The sequence below is a fragment of the Neopelma chrysocephalum genome, unplaced genomic scaffold (assembly GCF_003984885.1).
Source record: "Neopelma chrysocephalum unplaced genomic scaffold, ASM398488v2 Primary Assembly neopelma1_274, whole genome shotgun sequence".
Classification (NCBI taxonomy): domain Eukaryota; kingdom Metazoa; phylum Chordata; class Aves; order Passeriformes; family Pipridae; genus Neopelma; species Neopelma chrysocephalum.
In genome coordinates, this window is record NW_020897936.1 from 1299331 (window position 1) to 1321638 (window position 22308).

Consider the following 22308-nt stretch of genomic DNA (forward strand, 5'->3'; position numbering starts at 1 on the left):
AAGCTCTGGGGAAGCAGTGATGAAGCACAAAAAGTTGTGACAGGTTTCTGTCAGCAGCCCACTCAGGTTTCACATCCGAGCGGGTGACAAAGGTGTTTCCATCTCTGAGCTTTCACAAGCACTGACAGAGAAACCAGAGTCACACTTTGGCTTCCAATGGGGCCCTGAATCATGAGGGACATGAGACACATTGCACAGGGCAGCTCTGGGAGGGACAGCAGGGATGGAGCCGTCAGAGGGCCAGGGAAGCACAAAGGAATGACGCAGCTGGGAGGATCCGCTTTCCCTGCATCACCCACAGGTAGTTTCTGCACTGAGTCTGGAGAGTCCTTTGTTTCAGAGATTAGATAAGCCATGTGTTAGATGCATACAAGCACAATATATTTACAAGCTGTATCCATGATTAAAACCACCAGGAATGTTTTTAAATGATAGCTGAGAATCAGCTATCCCCCTTTCCAAAAGCCAGAGCTGAACAAAGGCAGAGGGGAGGGCAGAGGAAACACACTATAAAGTGTGTAATTTAAAAATGAAAGCATTTTCCAGCATGAATTATGCTTCTCTTATGGATGAGTGGAAAAAACATGTTATCAAGTAGTTTGTCAAGTAAATGCAATAAATTAATGAAAAATCAACTGATATACCAGATTTTTTTAGATGTAGTGATTTTACAGTCCACTTACAGCCATCCTTAGGAACTTCCCTACTTCAGCTTCCATTCACTCTTACAGAAAGAGTTAAGCAGTGAATATAAAGGTACAGCCTCTTACAAATAATCAAGGTCAACCATGCTTCTAGCACACATACCTCAAAAATCATCATCTCTATCTCACTCTTTTTTCATTTCTATTTTTGCGCATGTTTTATAACGTACCTAACATTACTACAGTAGCACATGTATACAATTTATAAAAAAATACATACATTGGGGTGCACACTCAAATTTATTTATTGTTTAATGATGGGCATGCATGAGTTTGGAAACCACTGTTCTGAGCAACCTGATACACCAGAAATAACATCTACTGGCTCCCTGTGTTAACAAACAGATCAGCACTGGGTTCTCCTCTTGAAGATGCAGTCAGGAGGAAGGATAGATGGATAACTTGTTCACCACTGTCACTACAGCAGAGCTGAGGAACCATGCTTTTGGATGAGGACATCATACACACAAAACATAATATGTAATAAATGCAGATAAAAAGATGGATCTTTAATGGAAGTACAAAACTGTATCTTCTTTTGCATTTTCCTTGCTCCCTACTATTTAGTTCCAAAACTTGTTGGCCAGCTCACTTGACTGTAATTCTGGTTTTGCACACCTCATACGTGATTTAGACGGTGACTGCTGTGTTTTGTAAAATAACTTGTTTAAGAGTAACTCCAGACAGCTTTCTTGCTTCATGCTGGTTCATTTTCATCAACTCAGCTTTCCTAGGCAATCTACATGCAAGGCAGAGGTTTCATTGACAGGTTCCTCACACGCAGCCTGTGGTTGATTTCTCGTTAATCACGTTGGTAACCAGAACAGTTTGCACGAGTTCGGAGAGCTCAGGATACACAACTGAACCCTGCAGATGCTGCAGCAGCTTGGCATGGTAATGTCACATCTCCTTCCTCCAACAGAGCAAATCTGAGAGAAGCAGTTGCTCCTCAAGTAAACCAAAACCCAGAACAATTTCGGTTTCCTGAGCGTGCCAATGTTCACCTGCCGGTGCCCTGGCACAGAGTGCCACGAGGGGCTGATGAAACCCAAAATGTTCTGGGGTGGGGGGCAGGGGGCACAGCTTTAACAGACCAGATGGGAATTTTGGTGGATTGAAAAACAACTAAAGCCCACCTCAAGAGATGGTTTCTTCCAGTTGTCACAGCCCTCTGGTATGCCTGGAACTATTCCAGAAGGCCACTAAAGGAACCAAGATCTCTTGAAGAACTGAGCATGCAGTGCTGGAATGGCACAGCACGGAGGTGTCCTGGAGGGCTCTGTCTTTCATTCCTTCACAATGATCTCAAACAGTTGGCTACAAAGGGCCTAAAATGCACAGTTGTGTTGTTACCCCTCACGACACTGATAAAGAGATTAAATAAGGCACTGGCAGTTTGCTTTCAAAGGAGGGTGAAAGAAGAACACAAGAAAGTGAATTAGAGATGAAGAACGTTAACATGAAGGAGAAGAAATGAAAGTAATGAAATGAAAGAAATGAGAAACTAGACAGCAAAGGTAAGAGGATCAGGCAATTACACAGCACTTCAGCAGGATGACAGTTCTGCATGCAGCCTATGTGATCCCAGGGCAACAGGGACCCCAAGCAGGAAAATTCTTACATCCACCTAAATGGAAGAGCCAAAATGGAAGGAGAAAGATGGAAGTGGCAGAAGTACCATGCTCCAGTCTAAAAATATATACACTACTGATTCCCTGAGCTCTCTTTGGGGAGCTGCAATCAGCAATGCTTAGGTGTGTTATGCCCTCTCTCAAGCTCCTGAAAAGACAAAATCCCATTAATAGGGTGTAACAAGCAGGCTCACACAAACTGCATTAAAATCCACTGTGTTTTGGTTACATCTAGATTTTAGTTTTGATGACCAGTTAGCACTTTATCATAAGCTTCACACAATATAGATACACTATAAGAAGTTTTAAGTTTTTTCTTACATTAAGTTGTTTGAACGTAGGAAACCAATTTTTCAATTGAACACACATCAGAAGAAATTTACCTTGAAAAGTTACCAATCTGACAAGAGTTAATGAATTTATGATTAAAAACCAAGGTTGTTTCTTTCTCTGTACAAACTAGCAGGCTCACTGCATAGCCTGATTTTATTGCAAAGACCTTAACATGATAAAAGCAAAAAGCATTAAGTGTATTAATGTCTGTTCAAAATGAATTGTCTTTGCAGTACAGCAGTGCATTATCTAGCTTCTGTTCACACTTCTTTGATTAAAACAACAACCAGCAAACCACTCACTATTCGTAGCTTAAGAGGCCCAAAGCCTCTTCACAAAACAATTCTGTTGTCACTTTTTATATAGGGTTAGTTGATGCTTTCCCCCTCCTTTTTTCAGTGAGCTAAATATAATTAATGACTTCAAAATGGAATTAGTTCAACACCATTCGGCTGAAAGCATTTATTTATATGAATCCAGTTATAAACCATAACTCAAAGGCACATTGTAAAGAAATTTACTTCACTGAAAATTCCAATAGCAGCCTTCTATATAAAAGTGGTATTAGAGCTTAGACATTGGGACAGTCAACATAAATTCTGATTTTAACAGGCTTGGATAAACATAAATTTTGGCTCAGTGAGTCTGCTTCGGCTGTCAATACTCTGAAATAGATACAAGCTTTAACAAACCTTTAATTCAAAAGCCCATTACTGTACCAACTGAAACAGAAAGACGAGTATCAAAGAGGAGTTCTTCCCCACTTTCATGGTATTACTTCTGTAAGACATCAATTGATCTACAGCCCTTGAAAGAAAACAACTCGCCTCCCTCTCCTGGATAAAAGTCAGTGCAGTTTTTTCATCCATCACAGTGTAACAGCATCAAAATACACCTTTTGCATCTGCTTAAAACCAGGAAAAAAACATCCTGCAAACCACAAAGCCATCCCATGACATGTCAATTTACTTCTTCTGACAGATTCACTACAGAAAAAAAATGTTTTCATTAAAAAAAACCCCACCAAAACTAAATGAGAGAAATGAGGAAAAACAGAAGAGAAAACTTTTGACAGATGGAAGTCTTTTGCCAGATGAACATCAGATCATTGGGACAGGATGTGAAAAACAACTGTGACTGTTGAGGAGGCTGAAGAGCACAGGGTGTGCTGTGCCCACTGCTCCGTGGTGGATCCCAGCCCACCCTGCTCCCTGTGACCCCGTCACAGCCCAGCCCTGCTGCCTTTGGGAAGGGCAGGGCTGAGGGTACCAACACACTCATGGCCCCAGCACAGAACATCTGTCCAGAGCATCCCACTGCATCCTCACCTGGACAGGATTCCTCTCATCCAGGGCCATTTAGGCAATGTCCTGAGATGGAAAACATTGCCAGACTACCTGCTGGTTACTTAGTAACTAATGACATCCACAGCATTTAGCAGAGCCTGATGAATTGTGTAACCCACTTAATTTACCCTCTCTGGCATTAAAATCAGTTACTGTTAATAAACAATGTTTTAAAATACTTCAGTGGATTCTTTAATTCAAAAGAACAATGTACTTGGAACTACTGTTGATGGCACTAACAGGCAGGTAAACAATTTTCATTTTCTTTCCCCCAGTGCTGTGGGTATTGTCCCTTTTAGAATACAGCCCTTGGTTTCTTCTTGTGTCCTAGATGCTCTTTTCTCTGAAAAACATTGTAGTATTTACACTCAACTTTCTCTTTTTGGTGGAAATGCTTTTAATTCTTCCAGTGATAAATCCCCTTTGATTAGGTTGTTCAATTACCTGTTCTCATCATGAAAAGAATATAATTTTGAGTAGCAGTAATAAGCACAGCTTCACTGAGGGACCTAATTTCATTGCTGGCCCACATGAAAGGAGGGAAGAGTTCTTCCCCAGCATTATCAGCAAGGTATTGCAGAGAAGCAGCTCAGCCTCCCTGCGCTGGTGACAGGAACCCCTCACGTTTGATGCTCACAGGCAACTCCACCGATGTGAACACAAACACAAACGGGAGCTGCTACCCCAACCCATGAACTCAGCCACAGGAGAGCTCCTGCCCTGGGACAGTCTTTGGGACAGCAAAATAATTCTGAGAACAAATGCAAACACCTAAAATACAGTAAGATTGGAATCATTTCTCCCCTTCTACCAACGTGATTTATGAGCATTCAAACTGCTTGGGACATGATACTGTTCTCAAAAGGAAGAAATGAGTAGGTACTTAAAACTACATGAATCTCAAGAAGACTTTCCACTGACACTGCTTACAATGGGCTTAATTACTTATGGGAAGGAACCATCCCACTGTATACATGCCTGAATATTTGAAAAACAAGTAAATGGAATAAAAATTAAAATCTTGTTTGCAAAGCATTGGATTAGAAGAAAGCAATCTGGGTTTTGTGTCTTTGGATAAATCTGTTAGATAGCTGGATCAAAGTAGTCCTTTGTGAAACAGACACTTGACAGAGATGTTTGGAGACTTGGAACATTTTCCAAAGTGATAACAATTTTGGTATCCAGCTTAAGACAAGTTTGAAAGCATTTTCTGAAAACTGGAATTAATGATAATTAAATTAATTCTTCTCCCACATTACATCTGGTGATTATATTTGAAGTCGTGCTATGTAATTTCAATTATTAAGGTGCTTTTACACCAGAAGGAGATAAGAGTCCTCAGAAACTGTAAAACTTCCATCAATGAAAAAAATGCTTGGCTGACAAAAACTGCCTCAAATTCAGAAGTAATGCCTTGGCCAGTGCACTGCAGAGCTTCTCGTGTGACAGACACAGCTCCATGCCAGCTTTGGACATGCTCCTGGAACTTTAACTTTAGGCCCCGAGGAGACAAGCTGGACATGTGTGGTGTTGCCCATTCAGGAGATCCATTCACATGCAAAGAGATCCCCCGACTGCTAACACAAAACTGAACTTACACAGTCACCAGATCGCTGGGGCTGCGGCACCAGCCCAAGGGAAGAAGTTAAGCTACACAACCCCACATTATTTTTGCTGGCACCTCCCTGAGAAATTTTTCAATTCAATTCAATGAGGGGAAAAAGAAAAAGAAGTATTGAAGGATTTCATTTTGGGATTTTGGTTTTACGAGCTGCTGGCAGCTCTCCCTGAGCAAGCACATACACACTCCCTGGAATAACAAGCTGTTAACCCGACAGTTTGGGCACTCTGAAGGTGGGAAAGTCTCTAATAGTTTGTTGTTGGGTTTGGGGTTTTTTTTGTTAATTCAAAAGTAAAGTCTTGCAGAAGTTCCTTCAATTTAGCATATAAATTGAATTCATTTGATTGGGCTTTCTAAAATGTAAAACTCTTGTCTGTTCCAAACACAGTCTATGCCAACGAGCAGGTCAGGACTTGACACACTGGAGCGAGGAAAGCTCCACCTTCTTTCCCCAGCACAGCACTGACACGTCTGCAGTTCCCTGCTCACGGTGAGGTACCTGCACAGCCCCTGCATTCACGGCAGAGCAGCGCTCACTATTCACAGCCAGCTATTCTAATTTCCCGAGCAAGGGCTGGTGTCAGCACACTGAGCACCCCCAGCTGTCCCAGCACCCCCCTGTGCACACTGAGCAGTGCTATTAGAAGGACTCCGGGGTGTTGCAAGATCCAGGTAAAGCCACTTAGTCGGTAAAGCTCTTCAAGTACAGCTCGTTTCTCCCCATCAGCAGGGCAAGGCAACAGATATAGAAATGGGCCTCCTTAAAAATAGCCACGTTATATTTGTCCAAACAAGAAAACATCAATCTGTTTTCCCTGTAATGTCTTCCTGAATTCACCAAGAACTTAATGTTTCTGAAGGGCCAAAAGCTTGTTGCTTTTTCTTCCTCCCTGGCCACGGGGACTTGTCAGAGTACACGTCCCATCCCACGATGGAAATCTTTTGCTATTGCAATGGGGCAGCAACAAAGGGTTCGATACAAGTTTTGAACATATTTCTGGAACAGTAATTTGTTCACGTGTCATCACGTCCACCCTGATCTCTCCATACACAACTGCTACACCTCTTTACAGTAATGTTATGGAAGATCCTGACTTTTCCAAAGAGATAATTACAGGCTGCTTACTGACAATTACTTCCAGTCTCAAAGCAAACAAGACAAACAATAGCACAAATCAGTGATCCATGTCATATCTTAGGCAACAACTTATTATCAAAATGAATGTATTTAATGCACAGCATTAACAAAAGGGACATTCTAACAATGCTTTATCAGACACTGTTTTAAAAATATAAGAATATAGTCTAGGGAACCATCAGAACGTCAACTTGAAGGCAGTAGGAAATACTGGGACCAGTCATACCAAAGGTGTTGCAGCTGTTTTATTGGTAAAAGAAGTGCTAAGCACAAGCCTGAGCCTTCACAGATCCTCTGTCCTGGCCTCCTGCAGAGTTTTCTGTCCTTCCACCAAATGCAAATGCTCGTCTCTCCTGAGGTGCCCAAATTGTTATTTTCAAGCCTTGATGTCTTAACACAATTCCCAGCAGTTCTTCTTAGCCTTTTACATTCTGACTTCTGTTTACTGATGCACTACTTCTCCAAGAGTAGTAGCACATCAATTAATTATACAGTAGTCTGCCTAATCAGGTTTCCCCAGGGTTTTTAACAGAAACCCTTTGTATTTCTTAATGATTCCACAAGATTGTAACTATTTTTAGTTCTGCAGTAAAAGAAATGAGTCTGCTGACAATACTATCTCCAAACAAGATGGAACTGCTATTAAAACCGTTGATCCAAGCACACTTGAACTTTGGAGAATTCAGCTTTTGTCTGGATCTTATGATTAACATTTTTGTATACCACATAAGCAGTCAGCACTCACAGAAATACAAATGAAGAAGAAAGACTGGAACTGAAGAATAGATGTGACCTACTTTACATTTTAATATTAAAACAGATACATTCAAATTAATAGCAAAGTCTGCACTGCCTCCAACACAGTGCTACCACCAATTGGTCAAGGCAGGCCAAAAATTTTCTGTGATCAACTTCACGTGTCCTGTCTTGTTCTGAAAGAAGACATGTGGTCTACATACCCAAGATTACTTGTTGTTAGTTCTAAGGCAGATATCCACAAACTTCAGCTCTAACTTAAGGGGGAATTCAAGAATAAGGAAAAATAACAAAAACTCACCAAGCAACAAAATCACAACAAACTACTAAAAGCACAAATCAGCAAAAATACATCCAGCTTTCACATTACAAAAGCTCAGAAAAGTGGCAAAAAACCCAGGTGGAGGTGGAGGACTTTTCCTCTGCTAGACCCAGTCAGATTTTTGGCTCAATTTTATTAAGAGAGGTCATAATTAAAAATATGAAATAGATAGCAGCCTTACAATAAAAGAGTTATTCTCCTAGGATCATAGAGGAGTTGATGTTGGAAGGCACCTCCAGACATTGCTGGATGCAGCCCATGCTCAAGGCAGGGTCAAATAAAGCTCAGGCTTGTGTCCAGTTGAGGTTTGAGTATCTCCAGGAATGGAGACTCCACAACCTCACTGGGCAGCTTGATACAGAGCCTGACCACAGGCATAATAACACAAACCAGGAAGCAGATCTCTGGCTTTCATTGATGCCCTTTATGCCCCCTGCCCACCCTCCTCCCAGCGATGGCACTGCTGCCCCCACAGTGCCCCCCATGCCCTGTGTGCACCCCTGGGGCACAGCAGCACTGCTGTCTCCACACTGCCCCCCATGCCCTGTGTGCACCCCAATGCCCAGCACAGCAGCTCTGCTGCCCCCACACTGCCCCCCCATGCCCTGTGTGCACCCCAATGCCCAGCACAGCAGCTCTGCTGGCAGCACCCACACGTGCTCCCACCCTGGGCAGTGCAAGGCTGGACTCTGAGACACTGCTTTTAACTCCATACCTATTCCCCGAATCAGAAATGAAGATGTGCCAGAGATCATTTCCACATTAGGAAAGCAGCTCTTTACAGCATTCCACGGGGACCTGTCTGCAAGGATGAACTGTATCTCTATACAGTTCCTTTTGTCCTGTATTTGTTCTTTGATGTACAAATATGCCACAGACTAAGCGGTGATCTCTTTGATGTTGAACTTTTATACTTTATTGCAACTAGCACACTTACAAGAGAAGCTGCCAGTCATTTTCCCTTCTAAACATTCAAATTTCATGAGGCATTTGCTTTATGAGTCAGATTTCTTAGTAACTTGTTTTCAGAATTTCCACAAGAAGTGTGCTACTCTTCTGGAATGATAACTTGATTAAAAACCAAGATCTGATCAGGTTTTTCAAGTATTACAAATTAATACAAGCATTGGCTAATATATCTGAATACATTTAACATAAAGTATAATTACCTAGTCAAGTCTGTATTTCCTCACTCTCTTTCAGATACTTGGGGACTCCAGCAGTGACCAGGAGGAGTTGCACTGGGAACAGTGTAATGCCAAGGCATGTGTGCAGTGGCACCTCTCTGGTTCCTCTGCCAGCCTCCAGCACTACAGTTCAGGGACTTCCAGAGCCAAAGGCAGCCTCTGCAGTACAGTTTTCCATAATGCAGTGTGTATACATAGAATTCCAGGCTGATAGTACCAAGGCAGATTAAATTACAAAGTTAGTTACTTCTGTGACAAAACAGTAATCAACACTGGCACAAATAACATGTTAGAAAGTGCAAATTTACCACCAGTAAATGCTACAGCTTTCAGTGGGAGACATAAAAAAAGCATTTCCATTCTGAAGCACTTCTGTGAGGGCTTTTAAATGAATCCTAGGAGCTGAAATTCTCTGGAGTGAGACTTTGCCATTCACAAGGCCTCTGCTTTAGAGTGACCTTTATGTTTGGCTATTTTTCCCTTCTGTAAGTATAAACACTGTAGCTGAGAGGGAAAACATCAGAGGAAAACTAGAATATTTTGGAACAGTGACAGCAAAGAGGGAACATTTCCCCATGCTAAGCTCTAGGTTACCACAACAACATCAGTACTGCTCCTGATGCCCCTCACCAAGCCAACTAGTTTAAAGGTGTATGATCAGGGTACCGGTCAGAGAAATGCACTACTCTGAACACTTTAATTTCAGCTTAAAATTTTAAAGGGAGAAAACCATACAATACTTTTTAGGTGATTTTACTAAGTGAGAAAACAAAATAATTTAAAATGAAACAGATCTGTTACAGACACCGATTCCTCCTTTTCAAGAACATCCAGCAGCTCAGCAAGGGAAGTGTGTGTTAAGAGCTAGCAAGGTGTATGTGAAGGAGGGAGCACTCAGCTCTAGCCATGCCAGGCAGCCAGGGGCTGCACTCAGCCTTTCTGGCTGGGAAATGCAAAGTTAGCCCCAGAAACACCAGCAGATTTTTAAGAAATCTGGATAAATCGAGCTAGCAATGATGGAAACGTCACATTTTCAGGGACTTTTCAGGTCAAGGCTAAAGTTAGTTCTCAGCTCTCACCCAGATTCTATCACATGCAGTAAAATAACCCACCAAGAAAAAGCCAGGGGTGAACTACTGCTGGTGTTACTGAGAGGCTGCACACAGTGTCCCTCAGAGCATCCCGGGCAGGAAGCAGGAGGCAGAATTTTGCTCCTCCTTGAAAAGAACAATAGGAAAATCAATTCCTTGCTTTAGCTCCCTGTGCTGGCCCCACTCCAGCCCCTCAGGCCCGAGTGCCAGCCCAGAGGCACGGCCTGGCCCTGCTGCTGCTGCCACAGGTGCTGCCAAGCACTGCTATCGCCAAGCAGCATCTGGGCAGGGAGGGAGGAATGCTCTGGGCCTGCTTCCCTCAGCCATTTAGGAGGCGCCTATGGATATGAGGCTTCTCAAATGAAACATCTCTGGCTCTTTAATTAACATGTCTGGCTTTTTTATTATCTGTTGATACAAGAATCACTCCAGCAGTTACAAACAGCTCTGTGTAGCCATATTTTAAGCAAATACTTCTTTTTATTCAGCGCACCCACGGTACAAGAAAAACTCTCCCCCCAAAGCTTAACACAATACACCTCTGCCAGTGGGACAATTGCAGGGAGTGTCCCCTGAAGCTCAGCTACTGCAGGCCAGCACCAACAACCCGCCCCTCTCTGCCTGGCACAGGGTGACCCCACAGCAAGAGTGACAAACACACCTCCAAAACTCTGGAGTGCTCCAGCCTGAGGGACCAAACCAGGCCTGGGACCGGATAGCAGCTTCACTCACATTTATATTCTCCAAAACTGGTGAGTGATGTAACATCCATCATGCCAACAATCCTACAGGGAACTAGGAGGAGGTAGTCCAAGCAGGGGAAAAAACAGTGGCAATCTACAACGTGCAGTTTTCTGCAGTGCACAAGATGGGTTTATTAATTCCCAAATCGAGCTTCAAGTAATCACTATAAATTTACTAGAAAATGTGTGTTTTCCCACAATAGCTACTCTGACAAATCAAACACAGACCAAAGATGAGCTAATTAATTTAGCTGAATGGGAAAATGCACCCATTATGAGTAGCATTACAGTTGATGCAGGAGGAGAGCAGCTACTGCTGCTCCTGTCAAGTAGCAGAGCAATGTATACCATTCAGATTTAAGATGGAACTAAAGCATGCAAATATCCATGTAAAGGAAGGAATGTTCTGATGACCAGAGATCATTTTTTACTGGCTTTTTACACTCTACCTTGACTAGAGGCTTCAAGCAAAGAGCACTTGGGGCTCAGAGAGAATTTAACCTTCTTTTGGGGTGAGAATAAGATAAATGACACTTCCAATCATGTCCCATTAGGCACAGGGCCAAGCAGAGGAGGCTGGACAAGAGATTCCTTCTCTCTTCAGAGCCAGGAGAGAGGCAAACATCAGCTCATGGAAGTTCTAGGCACACTTAACCCCTGGCACAGCACCAACTCCTGAGACCCGTGGCAGCCTCACAAGAGGGGTGAATGAAGTGCCACATGCAACGAGAACCTTACTTCTAATTTGATCATGTAAATTGAACGAGGCCTTAAACAGCAAATAACACTTGGATGAAGGGAGAAAATTGCTGAGCCCAACTTTATGGTGTTTTGGAAAAAGAGGTCGAAATTTTTTACCACAAACACATGCCCAAGCACAGCCCTTCCCCTTGCAAACTGCAGTGGAGACTGAACACCCAGGACCTGCATTCAATCCTATTTCCACTGCTCCACTTCATCTATTCTGAAATTATATTTATATATTATATTATATAAATATATTATAAATATTATAAATATTTATATTATATTTAAACTTAAGACAATTCTGTCCAAAATATGAGTTAGCTGCTGAAACAACCACAGCTTTCAATGGCTTTCCACATGCATGCCACTCAGTTGGTGAACTAAAGCAGTTCAAAATACCACCCTACCTCACTGGTATAACTTGGTCCACAGAAAACCTCAGTGTCCCAGGTGTCTCTCCCTTTTCCCTGGTGCAGGGAAGTCAATGCACCAGCAGAATCAAGTACATCAGCCCTTAGTATCTGCAGGAGCTGGAAGGAGAAGCCACTGCCATATTGCACCCTTCCCCATTTCATGCTGTTAACAAACAGCAGCAAGAATAACAAAGACTTGAGGGCTTCTAGAACACTAAACAAAGAGCACACTGCAGCAGACAGCATGTGCAAATGGTGACAGGACCTTTTCCTTTTTTTAGCAACAGTGCAGAAGGTGTTCTCAATATCCCAGGTGTGAGCAGAGGTGGCAGGAGGCCCCAGCTCGCCCTACTGAGCAGGGTGCCCGCGGTGCCTCTGACCAGCACCACCCAGAGCCAGTGAAAAGCGAGCCTGGCACACAGGAATGTGACCCATGGTACCCTGCCAACCAGTCAAAACTCCAGCTTGTGGTCCCTTCAGTTTGAAGGAACACTCTGACAAACCCTTTGTCACAGTGCATCTGCCTATGTAAAGATTTAATGTCACATTTCCACCCCCTCGTTTGAGAATGATCAACTTCTTCTAAAGTACATAAATAAAGAGTCATGCAGTCGGTTTTATGAAGCACCTTGTCCCAGGATTCAATGGCAATAAATAGCACAGTATTTCAAAGAACACAAACAGTACACAATAATTACATGGCTGATACCCTATAAGTATGCTGACTATTCTATTTGCATTGTTCAGAAATGAAGAGGTTAGACTTATTTACATCCAAGCAGCTTTAATTAAGCTTTGAGATAAATGCTCTTAAAATGAAAGCTGGGATGATTATACCTCTCTCGACATTGATTTTAGCCTAGATGGCTACGGATGGAGCATGACAAAAAGCCCAGAGGCTGGAATCACACAAACAGAGGAGCCACGAGGGATGGGTCCTGCATCACTCCCCATCACACAGGAAAGAAAGCAAAAAATGCAGTGAAATCAGGACCTTGCGGAAGGTAAATGCTTAGGAGTAGTTGAGATGAACTGCACCCAACTACAGAGGACACACGGGCTTCGTCTGACACCGAGGGCAGAGACTACCCCGCACCCCAACAATGCTGGGGGGCCCTCAGACTGCTCTGGGAGGGACTCTTGCTCTTCTGGGAGCTTTAAATGTCCGAGATTCACACCAATCTGCATCCAAAGAGCACAAGGAGCATTAGCCATGGCAGAGATCTCAAACGCACAGCCAGAACCAGCTTCAGCTTCGTGCTCCCGAGGACAGAACACGTGCAGCAGGGGAGTGGTGGAAGGATGTAAGAGATGCTCTGTCACTGACACTGGACTCACACTCTCCTGCATTCCATTTCCTCCTGTCAACACGAAGGCTTCACCTTCCCCAGCACCAGAAAGGGATGCAAACACTAATTTAATGACGTTTGTGCCCAAAAGCGTGAGTGTGTGGTGAGCTGTGCAGGCAGCCACGCTCCCAGCAGAGTGGGGGCACCTCACGGGGCCCTCTCCAGCACTGACTCTCCCAAGTGTGTCAGCGAGCTCCCCGTGCAGCTCACCCCCACTCTGGAGAGGGGAACAGCACGACACCCCATGAGTCACTGCCGCCCTGAGTCACTCCCTCGTGTTCTCAACAGAAGGTGCAGGCAATTGGGAAGCAGCCTGAAACTGCTCCGAGCTTGCCAACCTGGATTCTGCAGAACTTCTTAGCCTAAATGCCTCCAGCAAGAAAAGTGAAAAAAAAAAAAAAGCCACAAAAAACCTGGGCAAACTAAAGACTTTGTTAACCACAGGCAGGTTACAGGATGAAGCATAAGAAGAAAGTCCATCTGCCAGATCCCCTGACAAGGCTTTCTGCTTCAACTTTCCAGTCTGTGCATTTTTTTTCACCCAACGAGCAGAGGTCTGCACTGCACAGAGCCACCTTTTTCGCATAACTTAGTTATTCGTGGAGGACAGGATCCTCCCCTCCCCTGTTAATGTTTATTGCAAAAAGGAGAAAAAAACCCCTGATCTTCAAAAGGAAGAAGACAGTTTCTGCACCATTAGTTATGTGCATATCCCTTAGATATCAGTCCTCAAGGAAAAGACAAATCACAAAAGGAGAAAACTACTGCTTGCTTGATCTCAGAAGTTATCAGCTGTAATTGCAAATTACAGCTCACAGATAAATACAAGAAAGGTGAATACTTTTTTCTTTCATTGCAAATGAAAAAAACAACAGAATAACATTCTAAAATGTATCAAGTCTGACTTTAATAACATTCTTGTCGTATGCAGCTATTTTGCACACTACAAAAACTTATCTCATGGGAATGCAAAGGAAAAAAAAGAACACCCTGCATCTCAACTTCCTCCAATACTAGATAGAGAAATGCAAAGTCAGACAACGTTGAACATATCTGCTCAGGAGAGACACAAGGATGTGCCAATTTCAATTTAGTACCTAGAGTTTACAATAAAATATACCAATTTAGAATTCTGTTGTGTAGTCAAGATGAAATACTAACAACCCTGCCAGTAATTAGCACATGATAGTGATCATTTTTATACCGTAATGGAGGCAAGAGAAGCAAGAAAGAAGATTTAAAACCCCTTTAGGTTAAAACTGAGTGCTACATCATCCTAGTAAAAAAAAAATCCGAACATGTAAGGCTCTATAATGGGGAATGACTAAAGAAATCAGCCCTTTTCATACACAGTGGGGAAGTACCTGATACAAAGAGGACTCAGTTCTTTACCACGGTCTCTAGACACTACACCCCAAACCAATAAATGCCAATAGAAACATTCAGGTCCCCACTGCAGAGCCACACTGCAAAGCTGCAGCCACCAACCTGCACCCACTGAACCAGTTGGATGTGCCCCTGGCCCCCCACTTTAGCCCACTGAATAAAAGAGAATATTTCATTTCTGTGCAGAGTCCACACCCCAAACACCAGCCATGCTCAACTACCCACCTCTACAACCTCACCCCTTCTGGGATTTATATTGTTTTGTTGTTTCAAAAAAAAAAAAAAATAGAAGTCCTTCTGTTGTGTCCAAAACCCACTTGAGTTCTGCCCCAATCATTCAGAATTACCCTAGAAGAATCATTTTTAAGACTGCATTCCCAGCCAGTGGGAACAGGCTCACCATTTTAGCTAGGAAGGAGCTGCACATAAGTTTCAGGAGTCTGATCTGCTGAGATCTTCAGCACCCACAGTTTTTGCTGACTTAAACAGGACAGATTCTCCTTACTTGAAAGGAGTGTCCCCAACTGAGACTTGTACAGAGCAGGCAACTGCCTTTGATTTTTACAGAGCGAGACATAAAGACAGATTTCCTCCTCTTTTACTTTTAAATCTCGAGAGTCTCTCAAAGGGCCTGAAAAGTACATTTCAGCAATAAACCTCAAACCAATCTTATCCTGCAAATGTAATGCAACAAATGTCTTAAGTACAAGTAAGTCATTCAGATCAGTCCTAGGAAATTAAAGCAGCAAGAAAACAGCCTCTCAGCTAGCCATTCCAAAGGCCAGATTCTGTTAATATTTAGTCAACAGAAGTTCTGTGCTGGGGTATTTGCTAAATTGGATTTAACCTTCAATAGTGCCACAGCGAAGGTAAATTTAAACACACTTCAATTTGTAAAGCAACTCCTTTTTTTAAACCTATGGCGAGGTGTTCTTTCCACAGACACTTGTTTACTGGTGAAAAACACGAGTAATTACCAAGGTTCTGGCAGGAGAGTGCCAAGAGACACGACAAAAAACACGTCAAAAGGTCAGGCTTGAGAGCCTCGGAAAAGCTCACCCGCATTAGGCAGGGCTGCACAAATCCCTGGCAGTCCTGCCTCCAGCAGCCTGGCTCTGGAGTGTGGGGGGCACTTCAAGGAAAGGTGCTGCCCTTAGCAGGGGAAATCCTTTTTGTGTGCCCAACTGCAGTTTGGGGGCTCCGAAAAAGTGCAGCAAGATCCAAAAGTCATGTGTGCTAATAAGGAAACCAACTGCCTCTTTCCTTAAACAGGTATTTCTAAATGGTTGACTTTTCATTTGGAGACACTGTCAGCAGGAAAATTAGTTATATTTCCAATGATCCAAGCAAACCAATTTTCCTTACAACCAAGCAACAACAGATTCTACTCATCTGGTCTATCTTCCATAAAATAGCAAGAGATTCAACTTTACATCTGTACAGCAAAAGGCAGGATTAGTAGCTCAAATGCCATCTTAACAGTAAATGCAACTGCATTGAAAAAGCTTAGAAAATTCACATCTACCTTCCCACCACCTGAGTTTTGAAATGTCCATATGAAGGATAATAAACCTACTGCCAGGTTCCCGTTCATACTTTATAAATCATCAGTGGACTCATCCTGTCCAGGCCTGGTGAGAGCACAAGACAAGGACTTCAGCTCTCACCAACACTGGGCCTGATTCACCCATCTCCCCACAAAGTAAATACCCAGGAAATGGTCAAACACCACACTTTTGAAACCATCTCCCTCTTTCTGGGGCTCACCTCCTGTTATGTGCTGTCCTGACAACTGAATCCATGTTCCTGCTCCATCACAGAGCATTTCCTCATCAATTCAGAGCACTCAGTACTATTCTCCTTGAAGTCAACCTTGAAGCTCCTGCCAGGGAAGACTCCTGCCTGAGTAAGATCTGCACCAAGGACTGTGCTGGCACAATGGGCGGATTTCTTTGCAAACTTTGCTGGTAAGCACATAAAGTTGCAGTCTCCCTTAAAAGTATCAGCTGGGTAACTGCCCTGCCTGTGTTATAAACTAAGAATGTGAGGCTTCCTGAAGCCTCTGCAGACTCACAACACTTGATAAGTAATATTTTAAAGCCCATCAATCTAGAAAATACTTATTCAGTCATTACGAACTATGATGCTTCACCCCTGCCTGTTTTCTTAGAAATAGATAGGTACAACCCCCTCTTTCCTCTCTGCTTGAAACCAGAAAGTTGCATTTCTTAACACGCAGCCTGTCTTCAAGATACGTGTAGGCTCTTCCCTGGACTGGGCTGTTCCCAGTGCTCCAAATGTACTAGAGCAGCTCTGGATGTGCTGAATGCTGCCCAGTCTTTACTCATTCCAACCTGGACACAGTCTGAGGACTTGCCAGAACCAAAGAAAGCATGTTTGCCAGAACATTATGTTGCAGGAAAAATAAAACAACTCACAAATTATCTTCACGTGGTACCAATCTGGGCTATCTGAACAGCAACAGGAAAGGAATTAATACTCTCCTTTTTCACTTAAAAGAGAAAATTAAACCCAACATGAAAATCCCTTACTCTCCTGCAGACCATAATTTTTTGCACTTTAACTTCAGAACTGTAAAAGACAAGAAGTGCCAACAGATGCCATTACAGGACAGAGAATAAATAAGATACTCAATTCACCTGCACATTTCACATTTTTCGCTTGCACCTTTGAGCTTAACAAACTGCATTCCCTATGCTGCTACTCTGCTTCTCTCAAATCACAATATTGGACTGTGGATCTATTATTTCATGGCAGTCAGAGGCCCTTTAAAGACAAATGACAAGATATTTTCTCCAGCTGAACCCTGTCCAGCGAATTAGACAAAGGATAAGAAACCAAGAAAGTTTTTCAATGCACTAGAAAACTCAAAATTACGAAACACAAATTAAATGTACTATAGGAGTAGTCTGTAAAAAGTACAAAGACCTAAAGCATTTCCATAATAAAGCCACTAGGAATTACATTTTAAAACCCAAAAGCTGGGCTCTGCCAAGATTTTACATCAGTGCGGAAATTGGTTTAAATGAAACTCCCAAGAGAGTAAAAAATATATTTCCAAGTTGAATTGCTGTAAATCATCTGCCTGCTCTTTTACAACACACCTTAACTCTCTGTCCAGAAGCACACAACACAATTACACGCTCCAAAATTTTTTGTGTGCTTTCCTCCCTTTCTTTTTCTTTTAAAATTTGTTTACTTGATTTCAGGGTTCTAACAGGCTTATGAGGCGTATGCTGAAAAACTCTTATCAGAATATGTAGAATTCTAAAGGACTACTAAAATATCCATGTAGTTTGCACTTTAAAAAATGCACTTCCTTTTGTTACAGATGCAAGTCTTTGAATCAACCCAATTACATTTTCTTGCCAAATACATTCAGCATGGCTAATGATTAATGAATATAGTGCTTTTCTTTTTATTCACACAGGCTTCTCTCCAAGAAGAAAAGGAAGCCTAGTAATTGAAAATTACTGTCCTTAAACACTATGCTGCTACTGGTGTGCACTACCTACTGCTCTTGCTAAGTGGAAAAAAAAAGAAACAGTCTCTAGCTGAAGCAGGATTCAGTATTCTTTTTCCAAGTAAATAATTTTTTTAAAGAGAAATTTTGCCTAAAGATCCATTTAAATATTTTAAAGGGTATAGATTCAGTATTTTAGTGGGGGCATTAAATTCAAATGCCAACACTTATACTCTTTAGGTTACCGTGGCAGAATATTGCATGTAAATAGGATGTTTTCTTTTTTTCAAATAAATAAATAAAAAATCTAAACCCAATAACCGAAACTAACACAAACAAAAAACCCGAGGACTTTAGAAATGCAGCAATGCGAAGTTCTACGGTGGATCTCGTTTTATTAGAACACAGGGCAGACTGCAAACATACCTCTAAACTTTTGGTACCTCGTCAAAAACTTCGTTTGACTCTCCTCAGCCTGACACTGCCCCTCATTAAGGACTCAAACCGGCAGGCAGAGAAAACTTAGGGTTTAAAAAAGAAACCAATCGCTAAGTAGCTCTAGCCTTTCCTCTTAATCCAAAGCCTCTGAAAAATGAGCAGCTGTCCGCGAAGACGGCATTTCACCCCATCAGCTCCCCACAGGATGCTGCACGTTCGCCAGAGACAGACAGACCGTACGGAGCGCGTTCTCCTCCCGGGTTTGCAGACAGACCGAACCGGCTCCTCCCCGCTCCGAGCGGCTCCAGCCGCGGCGATCGCGCCCCGTCCGTGCCGGGGCACACGGGCTCTGTGACCCCGCGACAGCCGGGCGGGCTGAGCCCCCGTCCCTCCGAGCGCCCCCCCCCGCGCCGCGGGGCCGGGCGGTGTCAGCGGTGCGGGGAGCGGGGAGCGCGGAGCGCCGAGGCCCCGGAGCCGCCACCGCCGCCGGCCCCGGGCTGCCCCCGGCCGGGCTCGGGCTGCCCCCGCCACCGCTCCCGCGGCTCCCCGGCCGGCACTCACCTTTCATCGCGGCGAGCACAACACACATCATTTGTCGGGGGCGAACGGAGCGGAGAGGAGCGGAGCGCGGCGGGCGGGGAGGCGGGGAGGGGAGGCGGGACGGGCCCTCGGCGCGGAGAACCACCGCGGCCGCCTCAGCAGCCGCCGCCGCCTGCCCGCGCGGAGCCGCGCCGCGCCGCCATCCCCCGCCGCATATGAGGCTCCATGTGACCCGCTGACACCGCGCCAGCCCCGGCCCCCCGCCCTGCTCGCAGCGCCGGCCCGCTCCCCTCCCCGCCGGGCCCAGCGGCGGGCGGGCCGCGCCGTCACGGGGCGCGGGGGCGGCGCCGCCCCGGGCCGGGCCCGCCCTCCCCTCACACGGCAGGTGCCGAGCGGGGCCGCTCCCGCCGCCGCCGGGGCATGGGCCGGGACACAGACACAGACACGGACACGGAGCCGGACACGGGCCGGGACACAGACACGGACCCGGGTGCCGGCAGAGGCAGCAGCGCTCCGGCAGCACCCGAGAGCTCCGCCAGCTCCGGGCCCCGCTGTGCCCGCTCCGCGCCTCAACTTCCCCAACCTCCCTCTCCCTCCCCCCGTGAAGGATCTCCAAGTGTTGCTTTAGGTAAAAAATAACGCACAGCGCTCTACGCTCAATAGTCGCTGACTCGACCAAACAGAGCGGCGTTTACGTTTTAAATCTGCCCGGTGGTGGGTTCGTGTTCTCTCAGGATTTACCTGGAGCATCACGCCACTGCCGGAGTTATTTCCATCTGTTCTGTAGCGTCAGATGTCACTGTACTGTCGGGTTGCGAGGTGAAGTTTTTCATTCGTGGATATGCACACATCCACACTGCAAGGGGGACAGTCCGTGACAACACACACACAGACAAAAATAATCCAACCTGCTCAAAAACCCCACACTCTGCTGAAAATTGCATTAACAAAGCCAGTATTTTTTCCAATTACCGTCTTAGCCCCTGGAATAGAGCATCACAAAATACAAAACCACAAAAAAACCCAACTGATGCATTACGAGCTGTTTAAGAGGGGAGAGAATATAACATTTGGTCTAATTTAATCAGAAGTATAAGCATTTAATGAAAATAAGTCAAGGGAAAATAGATAAACACAAGCCAGAGGAACCATCTTAATATTTGAAACAAAGCCCTATATTTAGAAAGCCTTTATGAGATGAGGACACTGAAACGATCTGTTATTAAATAGCCTCAAATGGCTAATTCTTACCTATTTCTTTAAAGAGTTCCTAATACTGTATGATATTATTTAAATGTGATTTGATCCAGGTGTACTTACCATTTATCAGTCCAGTCCCATTAATGCAAAATACTGTTTTAAATTTTCCTTATTTAAAAAAAATAAATTAAAAATTCCAAGAGCTAATCTGGTGCAGTAGTGTAAATTTAGCAGATACCTTTGTCATAAAACTTTTGATCTGTACTCGCCATCCTCATTTACATTAAGCCAATCCTACCAATAGCACATGTATAGTGAGATACTGCTCAGAAAATGTACAGTGGCAGATCTGGTCCCAGATGGGTCTGTGTTCGTGAGTTTTATCCATTATGCAGCACATGTTGCAAAGTTACAATGTGCTTAGAGGACATTCTGGACTGAAGCAAATACCACTAACAGTGGTGCTCAGGGCTCTTCAGAGCCTGGAAGATGCTGCTTTTACACAGGGGCCAACTGTGGAATTCAGAGGCAGCCAGAAAGCTTGGAGCAGCACGGGAGAAAAGAATGATGTCTTCATGTATTGTAATGCAGAGTTAGAGCTTTGTAAACATTTTGCTCTGACACAGCAAGTAATGTCAGACCGATGGCCTGAAAAATGTCACAGTCCATTAGCACTACTTGTCTTGTCAGACATTTAACCTTAAGGTACACAGCATTACGTTATTACTGATCTGTATTTGTTTCCAGTCCAAGTGAAATGCAGCTGGTAATCTGGAATGACATCTGATGTGCTAAACGGCTCCAATAATAAGCAGATGACATAGATTTTGCATTCTTACAAATGCCTTACAATGGTTGTTTCATAAAATTATAGAAGATTTGTCATCAGACATTATAAGTGAGAAGAGCATACCTAAAATAGTCTATTATTTGTTATCAATATCCCACCTAAAGCCATCTGCTGACTTTGGAATGTGTAAACACATCCATTCACACTGGAGTTTTCTCTCTTAGTTTGACCTCATTATGAAGGTTCCATCCAAAATCCATTTCCTCCCCATTTACCAAACTACTGCAACAGTGAAAGTCTCGTTGCAGTTCAGACACGGTATCAGTGACAACACACAGACAATGTGCCAGTCAAATAACACTTAGCTCAGTATTACAGTACACTTGACAGGCAATTGCTCTCACTGTTTGTGCAGCAGGGTTTCATTTGACTGATGGGAGTGCCTCCTAGTTCCCAGAACCTGGTACTCTATCGTGCTTTTTCCTTGAGCTTTTGATAAATAACTGCAAAACACTGCAAGCTGCGTGCTCTTCACAGCAGTGAGAAACTAGAGCTCCGCTTGCACTGAATTCCTGTATCCACCTGAAGGTGTGAAAAGTCTCTGTACCAGTGGCCCAGACTAACCAGTGGCCTGCAGGCAGACCCCGAGCACAGCGTGTGTTCATCCTTCGAGCCGCCTCTGCTCCAGAACACAGCAGTGAGTCCCAGGGGCACAGCCGGGCCTGGCACCGACCCCGCTGCTGCCCGTGCAGGGAGCACCGCTCACGGGCACGGCCCCAAGCGTGGGGAGCTCCAGACCCCACGTCCTCGGGGGCTCCAGCACGGGGCCCTTGTGGTGCGATGGAAACGTGGCTTTCCGAGCGTGGGGAGTGGCTGCATGGCCTGACCCCGGCTGTCCCTCTGTGTGGGACACCACCCAGGAAACAGGGTGGGCAGGAGGGCACAAGCGCATCAAAACAAGTCCCAGTGGTCACACCCTGCCCTCGATGTGCCCGTCCCCAGCCCCGCCACACCTGGGGAGCCGTGAGCACCCCGGGCTGCTGTGGCACAGCCTGAGCACAGCCAGGCAGGAACTGGGAGCGTTACAGA

At 44.4% G+C, this 22308-nt stretch overlaps 1 protein-coding gene across 4 annotated transcripts in view; it reads right to left on the reverse strand.

Moving 5' to 3' along the window:
* Positions 1-22308, reverse strand: part of RORA (RAR related orphan receptor A) — a 358739-nt gene that overhangs the window by 54411 nt on the left and 282020 nt on the right. The window contains exon 1 of one of the 4 annotated variants that reach the window (XM_027704413.1): positions 19251-19340. The exons of the other annotated variants lie outside the window; for them this stretch is intronic. Coding sequence (XP_027560214.1) covers positions 19251-19281 — 31 coding nt within the window. The 5' untranslated portion in view covers positions 19282-19340. Of the gene's footprint in view, positions 1-19250; positions 19341-22308 lie in introns of those variants that run through there. 4 annotated transcript variants of the gene reach the window in all.